Here is a 22,201-nt window from a genome sequence, read left to right on the forward strand (position 1 = left end):
AATACTATGTCTCTCAGTCCCTCTGCAGGGCTGCACGATATATCGTTTCAGCATCGACATTGCGATGTGCGAATGTGCTACAGTCGCATTGCAGGACGTGTGATGTCAAGTAAGGCAAATTAATTCAAACATGTCATGCTACAACTTCTTTGCTGCTTGATACTAAAGGAAAACTCGCGCAGTTTTCATTTTCCATGACTAATCAGTGTGTCTGATGTAAACGTACGAAATAAAGGACCAGTGTGTAACCCAGGGAGATCTATTGGCAGAAATGGAATATCATTTTTAATAAGTATGTTTTCTTTAGTATATAATCACCTGCAAATAAGAATCATTGTGTTTTCGTTACCTTAGAATGAGCCATATTGAGCAGATCCCCATGTTTCACCATGTTTCTACAGTGGCTCAGAATGGACAAACCTAGTCAACACCATTTTATTCTGATCTTTTCTTTCATTTTATTCATATATTTTTTTCTGTCTATATTAAAGAGTTTACAGCTTACTGCCAGTTGTTTTTTAATTTGTTATTTTATCCGACAGTATGTAAAGCGTCCTTGAGAACTTTGAAAAGCGCAGTATATTATAAATCTGATATATTTTTATTATTTACAATACTTAGTTTTTGCACACACTCTTTCACCCTCCCTCTCTATCATTTCCCCTCCCTTAAAGGTCCCATATTGTAAAAAGTGAGAGTCTTTTATATTATAAAGCAGGTTTAAGTGCTTTATAAATACTGTGAAAGAATCGAAGCGCTCAATATACAGAGAAACACACACAGCCCGTATTCAGAAATTGTGCGTTTGAAACAAGCCGTTAGGATTTCTGTCCATTTGTGATGTCACAACTATACAATATTTAGACCATTACATGGTTATAAACGTAAACATTCTAAATGTGTCCCAGTTTATTCCTGGTTGCAGTGTATGTTAATAACATCCGCTGACAAGAAGTGAACATGGACCTAAACTGTTGCCAGGCAACGCAATTCCGTTGCAATTCCGTTGAAATGCACTAAAACGGAGCATTTCAGACAGAGGGTAAATACAGGTATATTCGAGCAGACAGTGTGAGGAAAGGGGAGGAAGGAGGGAAGGAGGCTAAAAAACGTTCCAAAGTTAGGCAAAATTTTGGCGACAAAAAACTGGCATGGCCATTTTCAAAGGGATCCCTTGACCTTCATGTGAATGAAAATGGGTTCTAAGGGTACCCACGACTCTCCCCTTCACAGTCATGCCCACTTTATGATATTCACATGCCATTTCGGGGAAAACCCACACAGTTTTTGATAAATTTTGTGTTTTGTGTACTGTAAATCCTCAGAAAAAATGATAGTTAGGATTATCAACCCCTTCAATGCATACGCTATGTATTATTAATTACCTTTGTATGATATATGATATGATTTTTTTTATTTCATTTTGTTTTTTAGAGGGTGACCAGCGCCCCCCAGAAGGTGGTACCCTAGGCACCCGCCTATAAGGCCTATATGCCTTAAACCAGCCGTGCCCCGAGGTGCACGGACCGTGGTGGAGGCCTTGCTGTTGCCTACAGCAACCATTTAACTGTAAACAAATCACTATTGACAACTTTCAGAGTTTTGAGATCAAAACGTTGTCCGCTGTATCTCAATTTACAGCCCCCCCGAAACCAAACAACACCTTTTTATCTGAATTTTCTGAATTTCTTTCTTCCATTGTCCTCAATCATGATATCATTTTTATTATAGGGGATTCTAATATCCATGTTGATGACCCGTCAAACCATTATGCCACTGAATTACTAAACATTACTGATTCTTTCAACCTGGTGCAGCACGTCTCTGGTTCAACTCATAACCGAGGCCACGCCCTTTACCTCGTATTTACTCTGGGCCTGAATATAAACTCCCTCTCATTGATAGACCTTGTCTCTGACCATAAATGTAATCTATTGGACTCCTGTATCCAGGCATAACCAGTCTGTCCATGACCTTTTATGGCATACTATACTATGACTTTTCCATGACATTTGTTATGACATACTATGCTACTACATATTATGACTATGAGTTTTTCATGACATACTACACTTTGACTTTTTTGACATATATTTATTTAACTCAAAATGCATTTAGAAAAAAACAGATTCTCTGTGGGCTAAAGAAAAGAGGAATTAATTGGGTTTAAATTTAATTCAAGTTTATTTTCATGGCTCAGTATTAAATATCACATTAAATAACGGCTAATTGGAATATGAGCAGAACCTGCCCAGCCCAAGCTCTCTAAGAAGGCAAGGAAAAACTCCTCCAATATCCTGAGGCCAGATGGAAAATGGGAAGAAACCTCGGGAAAGGCAATTCAAAGAGAGATCCCCTCTCCTTGAACGGCTGGGGTTGCTACAGGATCTGCAAAAAAAAGGGCAAACAATGAATATTATACATCCATCATCTGTAACCGCTTATCCTATCACAGGGGGGGGCTGGAGCCAATCCCTGCTGACATAGGGCAAATGCGGGGCACACACGCTGGTGACCTGTTCAGGGTCGCCAGGCCATCACAGGCTGGCAACCGGGTCGCCAGGCCATCACAGGGTAGTGACCGGGTCGCCAGGCCATCACAGGGTGGTGACCGGGTCACCAGGCCATCACAGGGTGGTGACCGGGTCGCCAGGCCATCACAGGGTGGTGACTGGTGATGACTACAGAGATCCATCAGAACGTGAACTGAAATGAACAGATTAGTGTCTGTTGACATGTTTGTGTATGTTTTTGTTACCTTTGGGCAGCGTCTTCCTGATTCTCAGACTGTTTTGGAGGAACGCGAGGGTCTCAAAAGATGTGTTCTTGTGGAGCGCTTCAAACAGGACCACTCCCATCTGCCACGCTGTGGTGGGGCCGGCCCTGTAGCGTTGATTAATGTACAACTCCGGAGGGATGTGATTAGCGGTACCTAGAATATACAGACATAATGATAAGACGGTGAGGAGGAGGAGGAGAAGGAGGAGGAGGAGGAGGAGGAGCTTTCTTTAAACGTAAAAGTCACAGATGGGTATGTTAGTGAAGAGCAGGAGTAGAAGCTAGACATCTTACCGTAGAAGTGTTGGTAAGTGGAGCAGCTCTTGACGAAGCAGCTCAGACCAAAGTCAATGAGGCGAACTCGCGGGACGTCCGAGCCAGTCTCGATCAAGATATTTTGCACCTTGATGTCCCGGTGAAAGATGCTCTTATCCTGAAGCTCAATTGCTGCATCAAGCAGCTGTTTCATGATGATCTGACAAACAATAAGAGAGAGATGAGGGATCGGAGAGGAGGGTGCTTTGACATTTCTTCATGGCTGTTACTCAGTGGGCTACCTCCGGGTCTGAGAAGTGACGCCAACGTGGAAGTGTAATTACTTTGGTGAGTACAATGTAAAATAATGAATAGAAATGATGGTCAAAATAAGCCCTAAATTGCAAAAAATAATAGCCTCCAGTAGCTCACCTTGGCCTCTTCCTCTTTTAAGGAGCCTCCCTTTGAGCAGATGTACGTGGCCAAGTCCACGCAGGGGACTGGTCTCTCCAGCACCAGGATCAGCTCATGTTCCAGATCATACCAGTCCAGTAGGGACACAGGTGCCGAGGAGGCCGCTGAGCCACTTGTATTGGCGGCGAGTTTCAACATGGCGGCGACCTCCACGGAGACCGTATTCCCGTTCTTGTACTGAAACATCACAACAAAGTGGAGGATGAGTGAGAGAGGCTCCAAAGAAGAGAAGCAGGATTCATCCATAATACATCCAATAAGAGAGTGCCGTGTTGAATACAGCAGATCTTAACTCACCACGTGTTTGATGAACTGAGTCTCGCTTGGAACGTGTTTGATGGCAACCTACGAGACACAAACTTTGTTAGCACTTCCTGTCCGTACTGTGTGTGTATATGCGTGTGTGTGTGTGTATGCATGTGTGTGTGCAAAAATGTGTGTGTAATACTTACAGGCAAATGATCTGCTTTGCGATAGCCAGCAAACACAGATCCACACCCTCCTTCGCCGAGCTTCTTCTGTTGTTTGTATTTGGCCTCGAATGCAGCTAAAAAGACAAACAACATTTAGATTTAATACAGTTGTGAGGAGCACTAATTACATTTTACTTAAGCTCTGGGGTGGATTAATGCACAGACTGGCCTATAGGCTGCGGCGTATTTTCAGGGGCCCCATATTGGCCAGATTATCTTTAATTACTTAAATGTACTTCAGAGGGAAAAAAAAAAAACTTTACCCCTGTTGGCCCACAAGAAACATAAAAGAAAAATGAAGAGGGACACATGTACCCAATCAGCTGACCTTATGAGCCTGGCCCGATGATGTGACCAGGTTCATGAGGTCAATTTTTTTTTCAAGTAACACGTCATTACTGGACAGAATAGTGGCAAAATGTCAAAAAGAAAATATGATCACGGAGCCACAAAAACGAACAGCACAACGTCTGAAAGAACACCGTGACCCGGATCTACTAAAGAAAACCCCTAAATTGACTAGATATCTCAAGGTTTAGATTAAAGGCTGTCTCAATGTGTTTGTAAACGTAAGTGTTCCCCGACTGTGTACGTGTAATATTCCTAGAACGCTTTTATGCATGACACTAAATGACTTTTTTTTGGTAAGTTTAAAGCATGATGAGTAAGGTTGCGGGGGCCCATACAAAGAGTAGCCCAGGGGCCCCTGACCACTTTAATCCGCCAATGCTTAAGCTCTGATATGAATTTTACACTTAACATAAAGCCAAACCCGACATGTATCACTATCTACTGACCTCTTCGCATGTGGACGGGCAACTTTTGTGCAGAGTAGAGTTTGGTCCTGTCCTTGGTCTCCGTCAGGTTTTCTACAGATGAGAAAAAAAAAACAGAGGAACATCAGCTTTTTGACAGTCACAGGCACTAACGTGGACAATAAGTCCTCCAAACTAAATGACAACACAGACCGTCACTCTGTGACTTCCAAAATGACACATATGAGTCTTTTCTGCTGCTCCAATTTCGCCTATGCTGCCTCTCAGTTAAAGGAATAACTCATCATTTGTTTTCACACTTTGCTATTGTATATAGTAGAATATTGTTTTTCTATGTTCATATTTAATATTTTCTAAGCTAGTTGTAGTAGTGTGGCATATTTGTAGTGTATTCCAACATATTCTTTATATCTATCTATCCATCCATCCATTTATCTATCTTTCCATCTGTCTGTATATCTATCTGTATATCTGTCTATCAATCACTAAAGGGAAGTGAGGATTTGTTTTTCTTTGTAACTGAAGTCTATTTAGATCAATATACCAAAAACACAATTGATGGGTATTTCTGTGAAAGATCTGAGTACAACTTCCACCTCTGTCTGAACCTGGTGTTCAGTAAATGATGATGGTAAACACTCCCAACAGCAGTTTCACATGATCAGCTTACCTCTGTGAACATCCACTGAAGAGGACGGTCCTTCTCCGTCTTCTCTGGCTTTCCTCTTCAACAGTCTCTCACGGAGCTCCTCTTCAGAGGTGTCTGGGTGTTCACCTTCGGAGACCATTGTCCTGTGCTGCAAGACGGTCTCTGTGCAAGGACAGGTCCTCCTTTGAAGCCTCCTAGTCGACCTAGTCCTATCCATTGCAGGCGCTGAACTTAGTTCAGACGTGCTAGGGAGCTCTAAGAATTAGAAAAACACAGTGGAACAAATTTGAATTGTAATTTTGTTTTATTTATTTCAAGGTATTAACTCTGAATTAGTGCTTACACTTAACATAAAGCCAAACCCGACATGTATCACTATCTACTGACCTCTTTGAACGTGTGCGGGCAAATTTTGTGGGGTGCACAGTTTGTCGTCCTTGGTCTCTGTCAGGTCCAGGTCTGGCCTCCTCTTCTTCTTTCTCTTACCGCCTCTCTTGCTCTCATCCTCCGCAGATAAGATGAGGTTTTCTACAGATGAGAAAAAAAACAGAGATACATCAGCTTGTTGACAGTCACAGGACCTAATGTGGAAAATAAGTCCTCCAAACTAAATGACAACACAGACCGTCATTCGGAGTCTTCCAAAATGACACAAGTCTTTTCTGCTCTGCTGCCTCTTAGTTAAAGGTCCCATATTGTAAAAAGTGTGATTTTCATTTCTTTTATATTATAAAGTAGGTTTAAGTATTATATAAAATACTGTTAAACTATCAAAACGCTCAATATACGGAAAAATACACACAGCCCGTATTCAGAAATTGTGTGTTTGAAACAAGCCGTTAGGATTTCTGTCCATTTGTGATGTCACAAATATACAATATTTAGACCATTTCACGGTTTTAAAAGTAACCATTCTAAATGTGTCCCAGTTCATTTACTGTTGCAGTGTATGTGAATGACATCAGCTGACAGGAAGTACACATGGACCCAAACTGTTGCCAGGCAACGCAATTCTGTTGCAATTCCGTTGAAATGCACTAAAACGGAGCGTTTCAGGCAGAGGGTAAATACAGGTATATTCAAGCAGACAGTATGAGGAAAATAAAAGGTTTTTTTTACATTACAGCATGTAGCTTTTTTGTTATTGTTTTTTTTTCTCCTGGGGTTGGGGGGGAGGTCCTTTGTATAAGCATGTGGCTTCTTGTGTTTTTTTCATTGATTGGATTTTGTGTAGTTTTATATATGTGCAAATAAATACAAATTAAAAACTTTTTTTAGTAGAAACACAAAATACTACTATGAACCTGAAAATGAGCATGGTATGGGACCTTTAAAGTCAAGTTTTTAAAAAAAATGCCTGTTTAACCCTTTTAGATCACATCCCCAGTCATAGTGTGCACCTATTTAACAATATATGCAAAAGAATTTATTTTCCCAAATGTACAGAGGACAGTCCTTTTGCTGGAAGGAGGGCCTGGACAGCAGCTGGAGCAGGGACAACACCAGTTCCCTGTGTAGCAGTTGTGTACTCTCTCTTTGCGTTGTGTTATTAATGATGTCCACACACCGTCACTTTTGGCTCCAACTCGCCATTTATTCTGATAATACAGAGATGATGTTAGATCTCCCACAGTCAGTCTCACAGCGACAAAGCTTCTCAAAGATGCACGGAGACGGCACATGCAGACTGTTCACAAGTTATTTACACACAAGCTAACATTAATACAAATATAAAAATATACAACATGTACCTGATAATACAGAGATGATGTTAGATCTCCCACAGTCAGTCTCACAGCGACAAAGCTTCTCAAAGATGCTAAAACAAAATGATATCAGTTGAAGTTGCTGTTGATTAGCCAGTTAGCTTTAACTAAGCTAGCAAAGTCACCGACAACGTGGCGTGTTCAACAAAGTGCTCCACACAATCAAAGAGGCAACTAATATCAACATTCAGCATTTTCTCTAGTACTTTGTAAGCTTAGATCGACATACAATTTACAGAAACACAATTTTACCCATAAAAACAAGGCTTATGCTCTTTATATTTACGGAGCTAATTCAAAGTCAACCTACCACGGAGACGGCACATGCAGACTGTTGACGAGATGCGGGGTGCACCTGTCAAGTCTGCAGGGGCGCAGTAAAATGAATAATAATTAAATAATAAAGTAAATAACACGATATTGAAACAGATGACATATAATACATTCATTCAGTGTACATACATATAAACATATTAAGACAGAGTTAGTAATGGCAAGTGTAATCATTAACTCCGCTACACCTGCAGCAGCAGCCCCCTCTTTCTGACGCTGAGAGAACCTGGAAGACAAACGCAGGCTGTTTTTAGGCTCTTGAGCTTTCATCAAAAGATAAATCACAGTACAGATTACAACACATCGGCACAGCTTCATGTTAAACTCTTCCCACTGGGACAGGGTCCTCTGATTTAGCTCAAAGAGCTCTCTGATTTCCATGTAGTCCGAGGGGATGAGTCCTTGTGATCCCCCCGGAACCATGCGGCTTGCAGGAATGGAGACGGCAGCTGAGGAGGCGTTGGCGTCAGACTGCTGCTGCTCCCGTTCCTCCTGACCACATACTGCTTCAGCAGTGCGAGTCAGGAGCCAGAGTTCTTCACAGCCAGCCGAGTTCCTGTAGCTGAGAGATTGTCTTGATATCACAGCTTAGTCTATACACTGAAAAACCAACATCATACATTGCTTTACCTGCTGATCTGCCCATCCATTGAATCTGTCCACAGACAGAAATATGAACACTCAAGGTGAAAACAAATACGTAAAAAAATAAGATCGAAATAAACGCACACACACAGACTCACAAGGTGAAAACAATGCCAGCGTCGCTGTTGCGGCTCGTAATAAAACTAGAAAGCTAACCTCGGCCTTGGAACAACATTACACACACTACAAATACTCAAGCTTACAAATGTACACCAAGAAGATATCGCAGACTACATATAATCAAACAAGTCTTAAAAGCATGATTACATTGTTGAAAATATTAAATTAAAAGATACAAATATACCTCATGTTGTATAGGTATCCACATTATTTAATAGGCACCAAGACTTTATTCACTTCTTCCTTCTCTACTGACCTGTATTTTGGATCAGCCTTTATTTAAACATACTTGCAGTTTCAAAATATCCATAATGACCAAAATGCTAATCATCCTCCTGACAAAATCACATTGGCTATGTCTGCACAACACCGTTTGGTATGCATATCATAATATTTCCTGCTTGCATTTTTGTTGTGTTCTGAATGTTTTTTTTTAATGAAATGTGTCATCTCCAAACACTGGTCTCAATGGAATAAGGTTACTTTTAAACATTGATAAGCTTATTATGGTCATGACTGCTAAATTCAAACCAAATACTTCTTGATTTTATAGCTAACAACAAATGTTCTTAATGCATACGCATCACACACTCAAAAATTCAACTTGAACTAGCAAAATGTGTGTAGGTGCTCATAAATGTGGTCCATGGATTACATTTCTAACTAAATTAAAGCCAACATGACACATCTGACTGTTGTACCAAACTGACAGAGTGACTGTTGTATTAACTCAAGATACATGGAGGCAAAAATACATGATGTGGTCACAATTTCTGACTGCTTGTATGCTGTGTTTTCTGTGCAACTGTCTGACTCTTGCAGCCAAAAGCACTAGGCTACTGTATATTTGCTGAAATTTCTGAAGATGTACAAAAACAATCTCATGTTTGAGGTTTGAGGAGTTCTGGACATATGATGCTGGCTTTGGGAAGAAATCAATCTCTTATTTACAATATTTTAAGTGTGCAAAAACTATCATTTCCCCTCCCTTAAAGCATCAGTAGGCGAGATTGGAGCAAATATGATTAAAAAAAGTTGTTTTTATAAAATAGTCGCTATATGGTGACAGTAGTACATGAAACAGGTAACCTGAAAAAAATCATGTGCCTCTGTGTCCTCCGGTGCTCCTAACGGCATCTGCAAGATTTCACAGACCGGAGGAAAACAAGCAGTAAGAGGATCAAACGCTGATCAAATATGAATCAATATTCTGTTACGTTACTGCCTATTTCTCTCCTCAAATGTTCTCAGAATCATCTTGTAGTGCACGGTTTAGCTGTAAAATGAGAAAGTTTGTGACGCCGCTGCCATTGTGAAATCTGGTGAAGGAATGCCAAGTTCTGGTCACATGACCGGAGCACAGCCAATAGGAACACACTCTCTCAATGAAATGACCTGTGATTGGTCAAAGTCTCCCGTCATAGGCTAGATTTTCTAAAGCCTGAAAACAGAGCCATGAGGAGGAGCAGAAGTCTAGTTCTCTCTCAGAACACTTGAATTACAATATGCTGAAAGGTTATTATGGAATTTTAGCCCAATGATGCCAAAAATATACTGACTACTGCCACTTTAACTTCCCAAATATACACACACTCAAAATGAACCACCACCAGACAACCAACAACCACATAAAATGCCTACAAATTGAAAACTTTTATTTCATGCAAATACAGCATATTTACATACAGTAATTACCTATGGACACAAATGCCTAATATATAGGCCTTTGCTACTTAGTTACATAAATAAACACCAGCCACACAAAACCACTATAAATGCCATCACCATTTCACCCACACTGCTAGCCTGTAGACATAAAACTTCAAGGCCAATGCCTATTTTAACCTTCTCGCTTCACTAATAAGTAGGTCTGGTAATTTCGACAATTCTGATGAGTCCATGAAGGCACCGTCCGTTGGTCCGTCTGTCCTTAACCGCTGGCAAGCAGCGCGAGACAAGACCAGTGACGTGCACACAGGTCAGTTAGCTGGTTAGCTAGTGAAACGTTAATGTTTTAGTTTATTAGACTTCTGAAAGGACTTCTCACTGCTACGTCCTCTTATTTTACATGTGAACCAAAGCGAGCGCGGCATAACTGAAAAAGGTGAAACCGCAGTTATTGTTAACCGGTTATTAGAACGTCTCATCTGTTAGCTACCGTTATATCAACTAACGTTAGCTACCGTTAACGGTTACTGCTGGTGACGTAATGAGACCGTCTCTTAGTTACAGGTAATACGTTTGAATTGATTCAGTAATTCATCAATGAGCCAGTCTGTGTCAGCTGAGACATGTGACTCACGTTAATACTTTAGTTTACGTTAGCTAACCTAATACATGTTACTTAATTACACTGGTTAACTAGATAGTCGGCTAATAGCGAAATGCTAGCTAGTTAGTTAGCTGATATAGTTAGCGGCCACTTCAAGAGAAAAATCACAATATGTGTTAGAGAAAATAAAGACGTAGGATTGTGGCTTTAATTATGCTTAACATTAGTTAAACAATGAGGGATTTGGAGGATCTGAAATTACAGTATAATTTATTAGATTCAAGATTGAAGATGTTTATTGTCACGCCAGTTAAACAGGTACAATCCTGTGAAATACTTTTTGCTGGGAAGCTCCATTAAAATAATAAGTTATGTTACATTTACACTACAATTATAAAGGTAATACTTTGTACAAGGGCATATTAAGAACATATACATTAAGAACATACATTAAGAACATATACAGTAGATACAGTATAAGATATATCTTTGTGTGAGAAGGTGTCGTATGAATTATCTATTTAAAAGTCTGATGGCCTGGGGGAAAACCTGTTCCTCAGTCTGCTGGAGAGAGTCCTCCTGTGGGTCCTGTATCTCCTACCAGAGGACAGGAGGGACAACAGGCTGTTGTGGTAACTTTACATACTGTATGATTTCATTACACTGTGTGCACAATTATTAGGCAAGTGAGTATTTTGACCCTATCATCATTTTTATGCATATTTTCCAACTCCAAGCTGTATTAACTTGAATGCTTATTGGATTCAAGCATATCAGGTGAAGTGTATTTGTGTAATGAGGGAGGGTGTGGCCTAAGGAGATCAACACCCTATATCAAGGTGTGCATATTTATTAGGCAGCTTCTTTTCCTCAGGCAAAATGGGCCAAAAAAGAGATTTAACTGACTCTGAAAAGTCAAAAATTGTAAAAAGTCTTTTAGAGGGATGCAGCAATCTTGAAATTGCTAAGATATTGGGGCGTGATCACAGAACCATCAAACGTTTTGTTGCAAATAGTCAACAGGGTCACAAGAAACAAGAGGCAAATTAACTGCCAAAGATTTGAGAAGAATCAAACGTGAAGCTACCAGGAACCCATTATCCTCCAGTGCTGTCATATTCCAGGACTGCAACCTACCTGGAGTGCCCAGAAGTACAAGGTGTTCAGTGCTCAGAGATGTGGCCAAGGTAAGGAAGGCTGAAACCCGACCACCACTGAACAAGACACATAAGTTGAAACGTCAAGACTGGGCCAAGAAATATCTGAAGACAGATTTTTCAAAGGTTGTATGGACTGATGAGATGAGAGTGACTCTTGACGGACCAGATCGATGGGCCCGTGGCTTGATCAGTAACGGGCACAGAGCTCCACTTCGAATCAGAAGCCAGCAAGGTGGAGGTGGGGTACTGGTATGGGCTGGTATTATTAAAGATGAGCTAGTTGGACCTTTTCGGGTTGAAGATTGACTCAAAATCAACTCCCAAACCTACTGCCAGTTTTTAGAAGACACTTTCTTCAAGCAGTGGTACAGGAAAAAGTCTGCATCTTTCAAGAAGACCATGATTTTTATGCAGGACAATCTCCATCGCATGCATCGAAGTACTCCACTGCATGGCTAGCCAGTAAAGGCCTTAAAGATGAAAGAATAATGACATGGCCCCCTTCCTCACCTGACCTAAACCCTATTGAGAACTTGTGGGCCCTTCAGTTTAGCGAAAAAACGCAGCGAAAAGTTGAAACAGAATAAACTTTTGGAGAAACGCAACCTAACGTCATGCTGCGGTGGCCTGTGTGGACACCACACACGTGAGAGACGCAGCAGTTTAGCGAGGCAGCTGTCACACGCTGCTCTCGTATAGGCAGTGTGGCCCGGGCGTCAAAGACATCTCGCTATGACCTGTAGGCCCGTAGGAATACACCGAGAGCTAATGAAGCACATACTACCACCATAGCTCAGCAAATTACTTTGCTTGTCCATTATTTTTTTCATTTTGTCATCATTCTTATTCCAGTGCATTTCTATGCAATGTGTGTTAAAACTGCAGTCCATCCCATTATAGATGTGTGCTTGTTTTATTTCTTCTGTTGGTCAAATCTCTGTTTTACTGCAATTCCATGAGCCAAGCCCTGCAGGTGGTCCGTAACAGTTTGGAAATTGAAACCAAACAATTACAAACCCAATACCATGCTGAAATAACCAAGTGCAAAACAATGTCCTTTAGATCTTCTTAGGAGAATTAGGTAGAGGGTGTCTGTACTGTGTATGTATGTGTGTCTAATGTATGTTGCTACTGAAACAGTGGGATATTTAGGAAGTGTGTGTGTGTTTTCAGTTGTTATTATGTTAATGTATAGCACACAACAGTTCAAGCTTGATAAAGTCAAATCATTTGTCTTTTGTCGAAGGATATTACCAGTTCAAGCAAATACAAAAGAATTTCATTCACAGTTAAAATACAGAGAAACCTACTGTAGAGCAGCTGTAAAAACAGCTTGAACTAAATCACTGTAATACTTTTATCAAGTTGCTGACCCATCTGCTGTTTGTATGACTGTGTCGATTGTGATCACTCCTCATTGTCCAGATGGAATAGATGGACACAGGACACTAAGGGACAAGCCGGGTCTGGCTGGCAAGAGGGACATGGGCCAGGAGGAGGACTTCAGAACAGGTCTGTCTGTCTGTCTCTCTCACACACACACACACACACACACACACACACACACACACACAAAGAAAAAGGATCTACTTTGAAGATAAACTTTTTGATTTTCTTGTGCAACCCCTTAGTGACACCCTAGCAACCTTAGCAATGATGGCAAGCCATCTTCATAAGCTTTCATGTTTCATTCTGCTTAAAGTTATAGTTCCCTGGACTTTCCCAGAACGCTGGTTTACTTTATATCATTTACTACGTTTCCATATACACTAATTATTCTGAATTTGAAACGGGTCATGTATCCAGCATATCGATGGTGTCGTGCGGAAAACTTGTATGTCCAAAACCGTTACTTTTCAGGAAAGGAAAAAAAACAAAACCTGTGTTTTTAAAATAATTGAACACTGCGTTGTCAAAGTTGGTATCATGTAAACTGGATTTGAACTGAGCAGTGATGTTCGGGCGATGGGTGCTGTAAAGCTCACGGTCTGAGCCGCGAGCCACATTTACCCCGGGCCTTTCCAAGCCGACTTAGAGCTCTTTTTAATGCTTTTCATTGGTTAAATATTTGTAAAACACACAGACAGACATAAAGGGTGACCTATAGCATTGATTTATGACAAAAAAAAACATTAAAATGGCGAAAAATGGAGATACAAGGTTTCCGCCCGACAGAGACGATATTCTATTTGGGTATTCCAAATTAGGCCTTATTCCAAATGTATCATTCTACGATTAGGACATGTGGGATATGCCGATAAACAGGTTTGGGAGCATTGTTTGGACACAATACAGCACATCCGCGTCTCAATTGGGGTTTTTACCGCAGTTTGCGGAGCAACATGACTGCAGTTGGAAAAGGAGGGAAATTTAAGTTATTTAAAGGGTATAGCCATAGGGCGTACATCATGGTGGTGATTTACGTTAATAGGAGCATGCACGGCTGCATAAACGGGAATATTTATTTTCATTAGCCATATAAACAGCTTAGTAGGAATATTGTCTTTTTCAGAATAAAGGCAAAAAACTGAATATTTTTGTGCATGTAAAAGTGTTTGGTTCAGTTTTTCTCTGTAATTCTCATTTCTGTCATGTTGAATCATTTTTAAAGGATGCATTAAGATTCCTTCTTGTGTCAAGATATCTTGGTATCTGGTGATAATTATTTTCCCATATGTTGTTGTTACCTGAGCTCCTGTCGAACCTTACAGCGTATACTATGAACTTCAGACGACATGATAGCTGGCTGCATTTTGTTGCTTTGCCTCCGCAGGTTCCCTGAGAATAGCAGATGGAGATATCATCCACACTGTCATTGACTTCCTGTCGTACCTAAAGCTCAAAGATATTCTCATCATTTCTGTTTTAACTAACCTCAACGTGAGGATTGTTGTCAGAAGTCTGTGGGACTGTTCAAGACCAAAGAGTTTGCTGCCGAAAGCTACAGTATGTTGATGCAAAATCAAACTCTAAAAACAGACAACAAGCAGAGATGGATGTTGTGGAAATAATTAATAATTAATTAAATAGGATATTTAGAAGGGGACTTTTTTTTTTTACACTTTCAACTGCATTTACCACACAGAGTAACCCCACTACCACATAACAAAACAAACTAAACACCCAATTCACTATCAGGTTTAGAGTTATTAATAGTGTCAATTGCTATAATCAATATGTTTAAATTATATTAAATATGCAAAAATACCCAGCCCAGTCGCCGAGAATCTTTTTTTTTTTTTGCCGTTGTACGTTTCAGCAAACTACAGATACGTTGAATGTCGACGTTTTTGCATTCGGTCTGATTAAGTGACGTAGTATATGGAGCAACTGTTATTGAAAGTTGCGTGGTATTATAATAATAAGTATTAGCGAGAGAGTCCATTAAACCCAGGAGACCGCCGTTCGTGTTTTCAGAAGTAAATGTCGACTTTGTGCTTTTTTTCTATCCTTAACCAAGTGGTGTTGTTGCCTAAACCTAAATACAGGCATATTCAGGCAGACAGTATGAGGGAAATACAAGTTTTTTTGAACATTACAGCATCTAAACATGTTCTAGTAGAAACATAAAATACAAGTATGAACCTGAAAATGAGCACGATATGGGACCTTTAATGATTTCACAATGATCAAATAAATATATATTGTCATATTTGGAAGATATCGATGGGTTTGGAAGTAAAGAATTGCTTTGATGATTTTGATTGGTTGTACTGACAAACCTCTTGTCTGACACGTAGTTTATAGTAATGTTTCTGAACACTAACAAATCCATGTGTGTGTGTGTGTGTGTGTTACAGATATGGGAGCGTTGGACAGCCTGTCTTCCTCTGTGACATCAGACGAACTGGCCAATCCATAACGTGTCTGCCTCTCTGCAGCTCATCTCCATCTCCCCAAGTCTATGTTTCTGCTGTGTGGGCTCCCACTGCCCTAACTGTCACCTTCCTGTAGCTCCATTCACATTCTGATTAGTCCTGGTACCAGAGAGCTGATACCTTAACTCTTGATTGATTGCCCCCCCCCCCCAAATACAAATATCAGATATTTCTGCTCCTGTGTAAATAAAACTTTATATCCACTGAAGGTCAGTGAGTGTCTGCTGACTGTAGGTTGATCTAGGTAATAGGGACCTCTGTTCACAACCCAACGCTGTATTATCATCTTAAAATACCATCATCTGATGTATGAGAATGGAGTGAGATAAATAAACAAATGGCACTGGACTCAATGGGCAACTTGAATTTATTTCTTTCCATCAGTCACAGTCAAATGTTATAAATAAATGAAAAATACTATGTCTCTCAGTCCCTCTGCAGGGCTGCACGATATATCGTTTCAGCATCGACATTGCGATGTGCGAATGTGCTATAGTCGCATTGCAGGACGTGTGATGTCAAGTAAGGCAAATTAATTCAAACATGTCATGCTACAACTTCTTTGCTGCTTGATACTAAAGGAAAACTCGCGCAGTTTTCATTTTCCATGACTAATCAGTGTGTCTGATGTAAACGTACGAAATAAAGGACCAGTGTGTAACCCAGGGAGATCTATTGGCAGAAATGGAATATCATTTTTAATAAGTATGTTTTCTTTAGTATATAATCACCTGCAAATAAGAATCATTGTGTTTTCGTTACCTTAGAATGAGCCATATTGAGCAGATCCCCATGTTTCACCATGTTTCTACAGTGGCTCAGAATGGACAAACCTAGTCAACACCATTTTATTCTGATCTTTTCTTTCATTTTATTCATATATTTTTTTCTGTCTATATTAAAGAGTTTACAGCTTACTGCCAGTTGTTTTTTAATTTGTTATTTTATCCGACAGTATGTAAAGCGTCCTTGAGAACTTTGAAAAGCGCAGTATATTATAAATCTGATATATTTTTATTATTTACAATACTTAGTTTTTGCACACACTCTTTCACCCTCCCTCTCTATCATTTCCCCTCCCTTAAAGGTCCCATATTGTAAAAAGTGAGAGTCTTTTATATTATAAAGCAGGTTTAAGTGCTTTATAAATACTGTGAAAGAATCGAAGCGCTCAATATACAGAGAAACACACACAGCCCGTATTCAGAAATTGTGCGTTTGAAACAAGCCGTTAGGATTTCTGTCCATTTGTGATGTCACAACTATACAATATTTAGACCATTACATGGTTATAAACGTAAACATTCTAAATGTGTCCCAGTTTATTCCTGGTTGCAGTGTATGTTAATAACATCCGCTGACAAGAAGTGAACATGGACCTAAACTGTTGCCAGGCAACGCAATTCCGTTGCAATTCCGTTGAAATGCACTAAAACGGAGCATTTCAGACAGAGGGTAAATACAGGTATATTCGAGCAGACAGTGTGAGGAAAGGGGAGGAAGGAGGTGTAGGGACCTCACGAGACAAAGAGCCTTGGCCTACATGGGAAACCAGAGACCTGATCACAGCAGGGGACCTAACTGCCCAGCTCTTAAAATTTCGCATCTACATGTGAAATTTCATTTTGAACCCAAACAAGCAGCCCCATTGGTTGAGGCTAACAGGAAATGTGGGGTCTTTCCGGTGAAACGCCCACTATTCTCACAGGAGATATAGGCACGCTCACCCGCCGAGCATCTGAGTAATAATAACCCAGCTAGTACATCTCTCGCGCGGCAGTTAGGATTCCTGCTGCTGCGGTGTTTACTGTTTTGACTGTGATACTGTTTCCAGGCGCTCCCCGCCTTTCTTTCCTCCACTTCTACCACACACAAACAAACACTTTGCCGACACGCGGGATCCCCGTCCCGTTCGTACGCAGTCGGTAATTTCCGTGGCGCTTCCGCCACCAGAGCACCTCCTCCCTCGTGACGTAACCACTTCCGTGGTGACGCCGCCTCGGGGTTTCCCTTGCTCCTCCCACACACGCACACACGTAGATACGCCTCCTCACGTTCCCACCTTACTGATCACGCGGGACTTTCACATCCCGTTTGGGCGTGGTCTGTAACGTTCGAGCAACCCCCTCCCTCGCGTGACGTAACCGCTTACGTGGTGACGCCACCATGAGCGTCCCCTCTTGCTCCTCCTACACTCACACACACATAGACACGCCTCCTCACATAGGCTCACGCCATTACCTTACAGGACACGTGGGGGTCACACCCCCGTTCGTGCGTGATCTGTAACGTTCGAGCAACTCCTCCCTCACGTGACGTAGCCACTTACGTGGTGACGTCCACTTAGGGCGTCCTTTGCTCCTCCCACACCACACACACACATAGACACTCTTCCTTCACACCTCAACACATACACATTTGCATTCACACACACATCTCTCTCTCTTACACACACATCTCTCTCTCTCCCGCACACACATTTTCTTTTGCTTTTGTGTTTTGTTTAATTCTAGTTTAGTGCTTAGAGCTGCATTGTAGGACATCCATTTGTTTATTAAAAGTGTTGTTAATTAGTAATTACTGCTGTGATAAACTGTTGATTTAGATTAATGTTGTTAGAGTGTTTATTATTGATTAAGATTACTGTATGTAAATAAATGGTCTTATTTTAAATAGCAGTTGTCTGTGTTTATTGTGCATTCATATTGTAATAACGGCTGGTTATGAGAGTTAGTGCTCGGATTCACCCTTCGCTATTCACCTCCTAAGTGTAAAGTAGTGTTAAAATACTGGCCTTTGGAGGGAATATATCCCCTTATGAGACTGGATTAACGTTTGGTTATTGGTCCCTGATTCCAGGGTGGTGCCCCGTTCATTATTAATGTTGATTAATAATTCTTATTAATAATAATAATTCTATGAATATTATTTATTAAATTAGCTAATAACCAAACCTGTTCCATTTGTAAATCCCTTACAAATGGTGCCCCGTGTGAGGCTCTCTGATACCAGTTATTGCAATATTCATGTACAATAATCCAGAATAGTCACTTTTGATTTATTAATTTTTCAAAATTTTTGAATTTTTCAAAAAAATTTGATTTTTGAAAATTAATTTTCTTTTCAGGATTTGTCAAGCATATAATCAGTGTGGACTGATTAAGTGTGTATTAGTGGTTCGTTTTGTCTTATTTGTTTTTTTTGTGGAATCCCTAAGCCATTAACATAAGCTGTTACTGACTAAAGGTGCTAAAGTGACTCATTAACATCCAAAGGATTTGAGTAACACTTGAGCCTGATAGCTTTAACAAATCTAACACAGTTTTGTAATCCACAGGTCGAATCCTCTTACCTGTGCATTTTTTCTTTCAGCAACATAGTATCAACTTTATATCTCAGGGTTATAGTTTACTAGCTCAGCCAAATGAGTAGTAACGACACCCGTGAGTCAGGAGCCGAGACTCCCCATGAGTCCAGCGATCCATTCCTGCAGGATGCGGTCGCTGGCCTCCTCAAGCTCTCCCTCGAGGAGAAAGATTATCTTAATAGCTACAGTGCTAGCACTGTAGAAAGTAAGATAATAGAGCTGGTTGAGTTTATCAACCAGCCGACCGGGAAGCCACAGTGCACAGTCCCGGAGGTGCTTGGTCAATTAGTCTTGTTGTATGACCGCAAAGCGCAGCTGCAAGCTGCCGAGCACCAGGCGCAGCTCCAGGCTGCAGAGCGCGGTAATTCCAACCTACAAAGGGAGGTTCGGGATTACCGTTTCGAGGTCTCCCGAACACAGGAAGATCGTGCTCGGCTGCTGGAGGAGACTGACGCCGCGTATGCGCAGCTTCAGGCGGCCACGCAGGAAGCAGAGGCCAGAGTGAAGGAGGCACAAGCCAGACAGGTAAGTACCGCTGCTAACCTGTTCTCCTTAGAATCACCTGACTCAGATACGGAGAACGTTTCTGCTGTTAATCCATCCAGCCAAACCCTTGGCTGGACCCCATCTAACCCCATCACTCGTGATGGTCACCGTGCCCAAGTAGCGGCCCGCCCGATGGACACAGGTTCACTGCCCTCCAGAAGTGTACCCCAATCCATCCAGAGCCGTGCTACTTTGCGGTTTGACCTATCTCCACCTCTATTCCGGACAGGGGTAAGTTACTCACGAGAAGCGAGTGGTTTTAGATCCTCATACGCGGACGATCGCTCAACGTCACGTAGCTCGCGACCTAACCCCAACCGGACTCCGCCCCCTGCACGAAGGAGGAGCCATCGTCCTTCCCGCTTTGGTGACCCAAGCGACTACGGGTCTTCAGATGACTCGGACCGTGGTTACCCGCCCCGAAGTCATGGCCTGCGTACCCATCAGCTTGAGTCCCTGGCAAAGGACATTGAGCGCTTTGATCCCAGTAGTCGAGAGTCCAACATCGACGACTACCTCAGGGAGATCGAGCGCTGCCTTCTTGATCTACCTCACGCTTCGTCACGTGAGGAGCTAAAGCTTGTGTGGAAGACTACGGCTAGAAGCGTTCATGTCTTCATGGAATCCTTGGCACCACAAATCAGAGACCGCTATTCAGCCCTCTGTAATGCCCTACGAGAGGAGTATTCTCCATATATGGATCCAGCTTCTGCCACTCTCGGCGCTTTCGCAGTAATGCATAAAAAGCATGAGTCCCCGAGAGACTATTACAGACGCCTGAGAGCCGCTTACTTTCAGGGACGTAGCGCCCCGGGTCTGGAGGAAGAACAAACTTTCAAGTCCCTGTTCCTGCACAACCTCCACGAAAGTGTGCGTTATGATGTCACGATGTCCAGCAGGTCAAACAACCTCAGCATGCATGAGATCAGGAGGTATGCGCAGATGGCCTGGGAGACACAGACACGCCCTGTTAAGTGGCAAGAAGACGACGCCGCCCGTGTCCTGGGGATTCAGTCCTCTGAGAGCAATGACCTGGCACTCGAAGGCAACGAAATGCCTCGTGCTTGGGAAAATGCCAGGGTGACTTACCAGGGACGCCAACCACCTCGCCAGTATGGTAGCCAACCACCTCTCCAGCATGGTAACCAACAGAACCAAGGGGGTGGTAACCAAGGTTACTTCCACAATCAGGCCAGGCCATGGCAACCTGATACCTTCCAACCGAAGAGGTTTCAGTACGACCAAAACCCCAAGCAAAGAGGTAAGTATAATGATGCAGTCCCAAACCCCCCCAGAGGGGAGGGTTGGCAAGAAATGGAAAACATGATTCGAAAGTGTTTCAAGGAAGCGATGAGACAGTTTGGGACAGCCAGTCAACAACCAGCGCTGCCGGACACTCCAAAGAAGTCCGACGACAGCCCCCCACCAGTATGACATGGCCGGATCCCATTCTCTTCTACCACCAAAGTTTACGTCGTAAGCTGGAGAAGGGAACCAAAGGAGCCCACGTTGCTACCTGGGACCGCCACACCAAATGTACCGCAACCTCCATTCTTGACCTCCTTGGCAACCTCGTCCGCAAGGATAATGCCACACACATATACACCTCAGTATTCATAAGGAGCTGTATCAGCACCCTTGATCTGCTTGACTCCGGTTTTGAACTAAACCTTATGTGTTCCAACACTTAGGTTCCATCACTCTTCAGGGGATGACTCTCGTGCATCCCATTTGCATCTGCACTCATGATGCAGAGCCCATGCTCATCGGTCAGACGGACAAGCCGCCGTCATCCAGGAGTCCAGAGGACCCCCACCGATGCTCATGCCTTTTCCAGAACCTGATCCAGGTTCTGATCTTTCCTTCTGGATCCACACGGACTAGATAACCTTAAGCCTTTTGCACTTCCAGGAGAGAGGGCAGCCTCCACACCCGAAAGGGGGGGGGCAGTCCCCACTCTCAGAGGAAGAGAACACACCTTAGAACACCACCAACCATTGCCTACCACGATGACGACCCGTCTCTCTACCTCATTCCCAACCTGAACATGTGTGCCAAACAAAGGGCATACACTGGGTTTGCCCAAGCAACCCCTTTGTTCAAGATGTAACAAACTACCTCTGCGGCCTGAGAGTTGACACTCCTGAACAGAAGTGTCAAGGTAGTATGACCATCAGGGATGAGACCACGGAGACACGGGTGGAACGGGCTGGCAATCGCTGGCTTGTGAGTACATCGGCCACCGAAGCCCTATTGTGTCATGACCGCCATGATACAGCCACTAAACTAACACTACCTAACCAGACAGTGTTTTTAGCAATTCCATTGGGAGCTACAATACACATCGATGACATTGTCCTCCATCATCTCAACCCCGACAGACATGACGTGGAGATTGAGATCATGGACGCGTTCAGAGGTCACGACCTCACAATAGGCGACACCCTTCAACAGCAGCTTCTGGCTGAAGGGACTAAATTGGTTCAGTTCAGTCTCAAACCGACTGGACTTACCACCACATTTTCGTCACATATGAATGGGTTATCGTCCTATCAAGATCATCCGATGAATTGGATAGCCCTGGTGCTTTTGCTTGGTGGTTGGATCATCACGGCCATCGCTGCACACAGCATGTACAAGTACATCCAGACACTACAGGCCAAACTAGATTAACTTCTGTTTGTGTCACCAAGCGTCATACATCAGCCA

General features: G+C 42.3%; 2 protein-coding genes across 2 annotated transcripts in view; both read right to left on the reverse strand.

Annotated features, from left to right (window-relative positions):
- The window catches only part of LOC119487078 (serine/threonine-protein kinase pim-1-like), a 48,078-nt gene that overhangs the window by 15,920 nt on the left and 9,957 nt on the right, over window positions 1-22,201 (reverse strand). The window lies entirely within an intron of this gene.
- On the reverse strand, window positions 2,683-8,458 carry LOC119486708 (CDPK-related kinase 3-like). The gene is made up of 10 exons (XM_037767021.1): window positions 8,454-8,458; window positions 7,802-8,066; window positions 5,793-6,012; window positions 5,427-5,660; window positions 4,778-4,849; window positions 3,960-4,054; window positions 3,805-3,852; window positions 3,466-3,684; window positions 3,073-3,253; window positions 2,683-2,932 (listed from the first exon to the last, which is right to left on the reverse strand). Exons 1-10 carry the CDS (start codon window positions 8,456-8,458, stop codon window positions 2,721-2,723), a joined length of 1,551 nt encoding a protein of 516 aa, XP_037622949.1. The 3' UTR covers window positions 2,683-2,720.

This window comes from Sebastes umbrosus, chromosome 4 (genome assembly GCF_015220745.1).
Source record: "Sebastes umbrosus isolate fSebUmb1 chromosome 4, fSebUmb1.pri, whole genome shotgun sequence".
In the NCBI taxonomy this organism is placed as follows: domain Eukaryota; kingdom Metazoa; phylum Chordata; class Actinopteri; order Perciformes; family Sebastidae; genus Sebastes; species Sebastes umbrosus.

Bases quoted from the DNA above. Each gene is read 5' to 3' on its own strand.
- LOC119486708 (XM_037767021.1), bottom strand. The intron at 4,850-5,426 runs GTAAGCTGATCA...TCTCATCTGTAG, and splicing joins TTCAGTGGATGTTCACAGAG to AAAACCTGACGGAGACCAAG. The intron at 2,933-3,072 runs GTAAGATGTCTA...TGTATATTCTAG, and splicing joins CACTTACCAACACTTCTACG to GTACCGCTAATCACATCCCT.